Source organism: Ipomoea triloba, chromosome 6, assembly GCF_003576645.1.
Source record: "Ipomoea triloba cultivar NCNSP0323 chromosome 6, ASM357664v1".
Classification (NCBI taxonomy): Eukaryota; Viridiplantae; Streptophyta; class Magnoliopsida; order Solanales; family Convolvulaceae; genus Ipomoea; species Ipomoea triloba.
The window spans coordinates 11,254,585-11,263,666 of NC_044921.1; the positions used below are offsets into that span (position 1 = coordinate 11,254,585).

A 9,082-nucleotide genomic window follows, 5' to 3' on the forward strand; every position below is an offset into this window, starting at 1 on the left:
TGACCTTGAGAACAGGTTCCGGGCCGGCAGCATGCACTACGCGTGTCAGGCATGCACTGGTCCTTAAAGTGGTCCATCGGGTGAAGGCCAGGTGTAAACCCCGAACGGGTCAAGATTTAGACGAATGAGATTTAGTTCAAGGTCGGGACACCTGATTACGGAGGTTATCCCTGAGGTCGGGTAAAATACCTGACCGACCTAACTAAACCGGGCGAGTAGTCAGGGTTCATACACAACAATAGACTGGTGGGTTAAAATTAGACCGGTACTGATATTTAGACCGGTAGACCCTACCGGGCTACGTAGATCGGGATTTTATACCTATCATAGCTATTCAATTAAAATTGCATACACCTCATATTATTTTTCTTACAAAATAGGAAAACAGTTAATCATCTTTTTAAAATGTTGTAATTTATATTGTTTGGCCTTACAAAATAGGAAAATAGTCAATCTTCTTCATCTGTTACATCTTTTCTAAGTAAACAGTTCCTACTGTCATGTCGGTTGGCATTTTTTAAATAAACATCACACGTATGAAATTTTCTTAACCCTTTCTTTGATGCATCCATTGCTAACTCCTTCTTCCTTTTCATACGCTTACCACTGCCCTTGTTTTTTTGCTTTTCTTGGTTGAAGAATAGAGATCTCAGAAGGCTTAGATGACTCACAATAAGACTTTATAACTACATTCTTCCTTTGATTATGGGATAAATCAGCTTGTTCTGTTATCAATAGCAATGTTTGCCCTTTAACCACTCGTGCAAATTCAATCAATTTATCCATTTCTGTTTCTTTTGCTAGACAAATACAACACTGCATATCGCCGCACAATTGTGCCAACAACACTTTCCTCTCAACCATGCTTGGACCTTGATCAAAGCTAAGACCATCAATATGGAAGATAGGCTTTAAGGCTACATCCTTAGTCCATCGATTCAGCACATATTTCAAAGAGATTTTCTCAAAGTTCAAATCCTTAAAAACTACAAAAGTGTGGCTACACAGCAATCCAATTCTTTCAAACATCTTGCAACTATCAACAACTTTCTTTTAAGCTACATTGTGCTCCACAGTAAATTTTTTTACTGGTCTTATTGCATAGTGGTTTTTTTTTTTGGTTAAGTTTTTTTTTTTGGAGTTTTATTTGGTTTTTTTTTTTTGCACAATAGTTTTGTTTTAATTTAGTGGTAGATTAGTTTAGGTGGTTTTTAAAGAGTGGCATTAACAGGAGTGTAAGATGAGGGTGTAGGTAGATGGTGTTTTGCAGTATGTTTAGTTTGCACAGCAGTCTTTCTTTTTTATTTTTAAAATTTTTTATTTTTTTTTATTTTTTGACGAGTATTGACCATATGTGGGGTGTCAGTTCAAAACATTAGACAATTGGGTAGAATTCTACAAAAGTTACGTGATGGTAGGAGGTTTCAATGTCAGACAGACCACCGTGAAAAAGAACAAAATAGAGGAGATCATCAAGAAGTATTTGGTTTGTAGTAGACAAGGCTTCGAAGTTGGTTGTAGAAGTGAATTGAAAATAAGAGAAGAGGGTGATGATATTATTACAAAGCCACATTAGTGAAGAACCTCAAATAGGGTTGAGTGCAATGCAAATGTTAGCTTTAGGAAGATCGAGTATGGTGAATATTTGATCTCTAATTTTGAAGAAAAGCATAACCATCGCTTGCGCACTGAGGTTGCAAAACTGTTCCTAAAAGTTAATAGTGGTCTTGATTTTGGGCTACAAACATTTATCGCTAATTGTGCATTGGCAAATATAGGTCTCGCGTGGACTTTTAAGCTATACAAAGAAGTGGCTGGTGGGTTTAAGAACATTGGGGCTACCATTGTTGAATTTTTCAATTTTAAACGTGACCTTCAAGCTTATATTAAGGGGAGAGATGGTCAAATGATTATCGAGAAACTGCGTCAAAAGAAAGAGTTTTGTGCAGATTTTTATTATGCTTTCCATGTAGATGAGGATAACCATTTGTCCCGATTATTCTGGGCAGATCCAATAGCTCGACGTAATTTTTCAAATTTTGGGGACGTTGTTTCCTTTGATGCAATGTACAGTATAAACAGGTACGCAACTTCAATTTTAGCTCAAGTGCACTGGTGTTATACCGTTATTTTAGTTTATTTTCTTTCTCCCGCGTGTGCATTACACATTTTAACATTGGTTAGACCATTTGTTTATTGATTGTGTATCGCAGGTATAGTTTAGTATTTGTGCCATTTACGGGTATTGACAACCATAAGCGTTGTGTGACCTTTGCTGCGGGGCTACTAACAAAGGAAGACATTGATTCATATGTGTGGTTGTTGGGCAATTTCAAGGATGCAATGTGCCAATCACCACTTTGTTTCGTCAAGGACTAAGACCCAGTTATAAAGATAGCTATTCCAGGCATATTTGACAAGTGTCGCCACCGTTTCTGTATGTGGCATATAATGACCAAAGTGAGCGAGAAAGTGGGGAATATTCTAGCTAAAGACGAGGTGTTCCGCAAGAAGTTGAATACATTAGTTTGGAATGAAGAGATGTCGATTCTTGATTTCGAAGAATAGCGATGATCGTTAATGGAAGAGTATGAACTAGTAAACCATTATTGGTTTGTTGGGCTTTACCAGGAGAGGTTGTTCTGGGTTCCTACGATTTTTGCAGATTTGTTTATGGGTGGATTGATGCGTACCACATCCCAATCTGAAGGAGAGAACAACATTTTTGGTAATTCACTTATCCACATGCGAATTTACTTACGTTCTACACGAACTTCGAGGGTGTTATTGATGCGCAACGTCACAATCAATCCTAACGGCATGCATAATGTGAGAGATACCTCCCAGAGTTCAAGACGTCGTTGGAATTGGAGCATCATGCTGCAATAACATACAAAATAACACTCTTCTATGAGGTGCAGAAAGAAATCATCGGAGGTTGTTTCTACTGTCGTGATATTGCTATCCGTGAAGAATGTGAACTCACCTTATATGACATAAAGGGTGATAATGGCCACAACTTTAGAGTTCAACACAACCCGGTTGGTAATAGTGTATTGTGCAGATGTGGGTTACTCCAGCGATTAGGGTTAGTATGCAGACATATGTTTTTTGTGTTTAAAGATGTGCAGTTAGTGAACATTCTAGGGCAATACATTGTGCCACGTTGGATGAAACATTCTTCTATGGTGTCATTCATTGATAGTGGTTCAGGCTCGTATAATCAATACTCTTGTGGGTTATCACCAAAGTCCAACAGATATGGATTGTCGAGAGAGATCTACGGGTGTGTAGGTTTAGTTGGGAATAACGTGTACCGTATGTCACGCATGGAAAAAGTCCTGAAAGAGCTGAAGGTTGAACTGCTGTCAGATAGTAACGGACATGAGCAAGTAAAGGGGAATAAAAGCGCTATTAAAGCTTTGTGTGGGGTTGTAGCCCCAACAGAAATCTCAATTAAACCACTGGTGCATGCAAAAAACAAAGGTACTAGGAAACGTATTAAGGGAAAAAGAGAATTAGCCATTGAAGAAAGTTTAAATGATAAACATAAGTGCAATACGTGCAAGTAATTTGCTCGGCACAACAGCTGTACTTGTCCCACAGTATGAAGTGTATAGCTTGGCAATTTGTGCGTTAAATGACACCAGTGTCCTTGTTGGGCGTGCTTGTTGCAGTTTTCTTCGCAAAGTGAATTTATATTTTTATTATTAGTTTTCTTTTGCACAATAATATGGTACACTCTGTTTTTTAGATCCGTTGTTCATGTGGTGTTGTTATTATTTATATTCTTTATTTGTAATTTAAGTGTTGGCAGACACTGATTTCTCATGCATTTTAACTTCTTTGTATTTCCTTTTAGAGTGAATTCCTTTTTTGGTCCTAGACTTATAGTGGCAAAGACAATTTTAGTCCTCCATAAAAAATTTGGACAATTTATGAACACATTTATTGTAACGAAGACAATTTTGGTCCTCCGTCTGTATTTTCGTTAGATGGCCGTTAGAGAGGGGGTATTTACGTCATTTCATGATAACCCCTTCTCTTCTATTCATCCCTGAGCGTTTTTTTCTTGATTGCAGATTCACGAACCAAATTTGTTCTCTGCACGGCGTAAATTGCGCAGTTGAGATCAGTGCGTTCATCTTAGATAGCCTTTACAACACACCAGAGAACTCACTCTCCGCTTCCACCGTCATTGGTGTAAGGGTACGGTGGAAGAATCCAATGGCTTTCTTCCTGTTCTGGCGCCCACCGAGCACGATTACGGCAAGCCGCAGCGCCCATCGAACACGATTACAGCAAGCCGTAGCACAGGGGCAAGTACTAGCGATATGACTGTGATCAGAACCCAATTCTCCATTAACCCAAAATTTCTTTTCGATCTAGAGAAGATCCAACTCTGAGAAGCCTATAGATTTCAGCAATAGTATAGAAGTGGAGCCCAACTCGGTTCGGTTCGATTTGGGTTGGTTTAAGAATAAAAATCTGTAATTAGGAGAAAAAAACCCTCAATATCAATCGCAACTTTGTTCAGTGAGGCAGCGGCGAGTGGTTACTGGCGAAAGGAGAGGAAATTCGAAGCCAAAGTTGAGTTCTTGATGGACTAATCATCCTCAAAATAATTGTTACTTGTTCGGGAATGTGGTGCTCACCGGGTTGCACAATCCTAGTTGGGGGCCTTTGGCTTGTATATATTTGATCGCTTGGTTTGCAGGCTTGTAGTCTAGCTCAGAGGAGTAAACTACAGAGGCCAAAACATGCAACATAATTGTTAGTTCTAATAAGATGAGCTTCATTGTTTGCATGTTTTCTTAGCCGTCAGAATGCTGGGAAGGAGGAGTTGGCAATGGACTAATGAGTGTTGCCGGAAATCAAGAACAAAACACTCAGATGTAATAAAGAAGAGGAGATATCATGAAATGACACATTTGCCCCTTCTCAAACGGCCATTTAACAGGAAATACAGACGGAGAACTAAAATTGTCCTCTTCACAATAACTATGTCCATAAATTGTCTAATTTTTTTATGGAGAACTAAAATTGTCTTTGACACCATAAGTCTAGGACCAAAAAAAGAATTGACTCTTCCTTTTAATTTCTCTGAAATCCCTTACATGTGTTCTTGTTTCAACTTCGCTTGGTCCACGCATGCAAGTCTTCTGAGATATTATGTTACTACATTACACATTTCTATCATTCTAATGGTGGAACTATTCTTGGTTTGTTTAGAGTCTGGTTTTACACCAACTTTCTGTAATGTGATATGTATAATAACATGTCCTGGGTGCAACTCAAGTAATCAATCAATCCAAAATAAGTTGAGAAACTTTATGTTGCTAGTAACTACAAGATGAGAGACTCATATTAGTTTAACTATGGTCATTTGTATACAAGGATTTGGGGTTCATAGAATTTCTTAAAACTTTATTTTGCTAGTAACTGTAAGATGCAAGACTCATATTAGTTTAATTGTGGTCATTTGTATACAAGGATTTGGGGTTCATTGAATTTCTTAATTGGGTTAATAGAATCACACCACTGCACTCTCTTGGAACTTGTTACTTATTTTACTGCACTACTTCAAATTTATTACGTCTCTTTCTTCAAAAAATATCGGATGGCATGCCAATGGGATTATCACCCGCCAACATTTATTATTGAATTAAAAAACAAAATGAACAATAGAATATCATGAATTATATTCATGACAATAATAAACATCCATAATTACAATTTGTAAACTTTACCTCCTCTTTCTCCGTGTTCACACATTGAGAAATTAAAAGTATAGTTACAAATTAAAGGTAAAGAAATTAAATAGAATGTCAAAAAACACAGCTGAGTAAAATTGTAAAATTCTGGCCACTTTTTTATTAAATAGAATGTGAAACAACATATTCTTGTCAAGGGAAAACTCCAACGAACCTGTGTACCCTTCTGAAGTTTCCCTATCACTCAGGGACACAAATATAGAATTGCATATAAATCAAATGAGTACAGAGCTTTTCCAAATTAGACAATTCTAAATGCCATCAAAAAATTCAAAACACCCATAGTTTATCAAGTTTATTTCCATGATCCAAAAAGAATATATCCTATTTCCATTTTCAAAAGGTCACTACAGACTAATCAAACCATATGCAATAGCCAGTTATAAAGATTATGCCACTAACGATTACTTTAAGTTAGGCAAGATAAACACTGTCTAACGATTCTCAAAGGACCAAGTTTAAATCTCATACAGTCCACCACGTTCAAATCTTATATGGACCTACCAAACATTTCCCGACTGTGCTGGTCTAGGCTAATGGTCACGGAGTCCTTGAGCATGTTCACTTCGGCCAGTATAATATCATGCATGAAGCGTTTCCTAAGGTTCACCACCTGCTCTGCATCCCCCCCGCAATCCCATTCCCCAAGTTGTTGGCCAAAGAAGGATTCTATATGCTGCATAGCATACACGCCAGAGTCGTGATTGTTTGTAGGAATACACCATGGGATCTGTATCCTCCTTGGTTTTAGGTTCCTTATTAGTGTTGCACGTCCGGGTTGCCCGTTGCTTTGAAGGAAAGATGCTAACAAATCCTGTTGCAAGTGGTTCGTGATGGTATTAGTATGATAGCATGATCAAGCACAAAACACACAAGAAACATTGAGCCACATCACACACTACAAGTATGGAAACTTTAGATGTTGTAGTTGTTGTCCGTCTAGTTTTCTAGTAAAAATATGTTACTAGTTCTGCTTTGTACTTTTACACTTATGTAATCTAGTTAGTGAACACATGCATGTATTTGTTTAAAGTTTGTACATAAAGTTTGTGAGTACTACATCGAGGTTAATTTACATAAAGTTTGTGAGTATCACGATGCTTCCAATGTTAAGATCGAGCAATAACAAGGATCCAGGGTCGTACCAAGTTTTCCGGTGCGTTAACATATTTTGCTTTGGTTAACGATTGGGATGATGAGTGGTCAATGTTATCAAATTGACGGTGTTTTGCATTTACGCTCAACACGTAGTACTGTACCTCATGAATGACGGGGAAAATAAACTGTAATATATTTTTATTAGAGTATAAGCAAAAAAACACATGGGAGATTGAGATGCATGCCCTTAGATAGTGTAATAGGGAATACCATGTCAATCGTGCCCCAGCCGAGGAGGGGGGCTATACCGTTGTGGGGGTCATACGGTGGTCTGCACGCAGACGTCTTGTGAACTACTTCAGACATTGTTCACGGGTTGCTGAAGTGGACATCACCATATCTACCTATAACAGAAGGGCACATCTGGTTTGTGTTTTTAATCGGTATGTTAAATTAATTGGGAAGACGGAGAAACATGTACCGTGGTATATGTTGATGCAAATAGCCGAGTAGGTGTTGTCGAGCTTGTTGGCAGTTCCCGAGCGTTTAGAACACAACCCCATGCATCAATAATTGGGTTTGACACATGCATACCCTCCTGTAGAGTTTTGAAATCCCTCCAAAGTGTAGTACGACCCTGGTGCGAGAATAGTTCCTGATTGATGTGCATAGGAGTTGTCACATGGAGATTAGGTATGGCTGAAATGGTGAGTTAAAGCTTTTAATGTATTGAGACAAACACTTATAGATCAGCTCTTGTGGAGTTTTTAATCCACATCCACACTACGTTGGTGTGGATAATATGGAGCACGAATACACGGGTTTCCTCGTAGTTATGGAGCATCGGTTGTTTTCCATTGCCATTAACCGATACGGGCTTCACTAGAGCCCCACACCATCTCTCCCCCCTTGGTTCACGTGGGTTGCATGGTGTTGAGCACTTCCTTGCAATATTCGCTACAAAAACCTTTGTTATTCCCCTAATAGTTTTTAGTTTATTTTGTGAATTGAAATTTACATGGTGAGATGGAGTACCGTAGTCTAATACGGTATGGAGCATCGGTTGTTTTCCCTTGTCATTAACCGATACGGGCTTCATTGGAGCCCCACACTGTTTCTCACCACCTGGTGCACGTGGGCTACCATGGTGTTGAGCATTTCCTTGCAATATTCGCTGCAAAAACCTTTGTTATCCCTCCGATAGTTTTTAGTTTATTTTGTGAATTGAAATTTACCTGGTGAGATGGAGTAGCGTAGTCCAATGCGTTATTGGGATTGGCTAACATACCAGACCCTTATTGTTCTAGTGTTATGCTTAGACTGAAGCTTGGGATGTCTGCCATTGTGCTTCGCTGCTGTACATCCCTTGCAATCTGCTCCATCGCTTGAATATTGTCTGGGTTACCCCAGAAATCGTCATCACGTTGGGTGGATGATGGTGTTGGCACATGCAAGCCCCCTTGCGCTAGGTCTAACAATTTTTGTGCATAGTCCATTGCGGTCTTGAAGTTCACATCGTCCAAAGCTAGGTTGGGGTCTTGACGCACGAGGTCGGTGATGTGATGCACAACAGTGCCTAGAACTTCTGTTGATTGCGCGTTTGAACGTTTTCTAGCCATCGTGCGTGCTCACTAAACATTTCAGTAAGTACCCACACCAATCTAGCTTTACTATCCCGATCGTATCACCAAACATGTACACTATCTTTTGGTTGACGTAGCCATTGTGCTCACTTTCTACCATGGTGGGAAGCACTACAACGCTGAAATGGCATTTAAACCATATACCACCATTGTGGTAGGTTAGCAACTCATTACAAAGAGTTATTACTGTCACCTTCCCCTTGGGTTGTCGAAGCTCTTCCCTCCATTCACTCAACAGTGGATTTCCAATTTGGGTATCACATTTTGTAATGGTGATCGTCCCACAGGGGAACCCGAACATAGTAGCAACATCATCATTCGTGATGCTTATCTTGCTTCTAGAGGGCAAGTGCAACGACATATCCTCTGGGTAGAAATGAGACACCAACTAAAGCCCTAACCTCCCTGGTGTGTCTTTAACCTGGAGGTCAAGAATTCCACCGAACCCAATCTCTATCACATCTTCCCGTTAGTGTGCATTGAATGCTGCGAGAGCATGTACTCGGGGCTTGGTTGTGTCACGGTCCTTAATTCTGTTATTAATTGCGTCTCCCCCCCCCCCCCCCC

The 9,082-nt window shown here is 39.4% G+C and overlaps 1 protein-coding gene across 1 annotated transcript; it reads right to left on the reverse strand.

The window, feature by feature from the left end:
* Window positions 1-600: 600 nt before the first annotated feature.
* LOC116023470 lies at window positions 601-1,029 on the reverse strand. Its single transcript, XM_031264472.1, has one exon. The coding sequence runs from the start codon at window positions 1,027-1,029 to the stop codon at window positions 601-603; it is 429 nt and encodes a 142-aa protein (XP_031120332.1).
* Window positions 1,030-9,082: the final 8,053 nt, after the last annotated feature.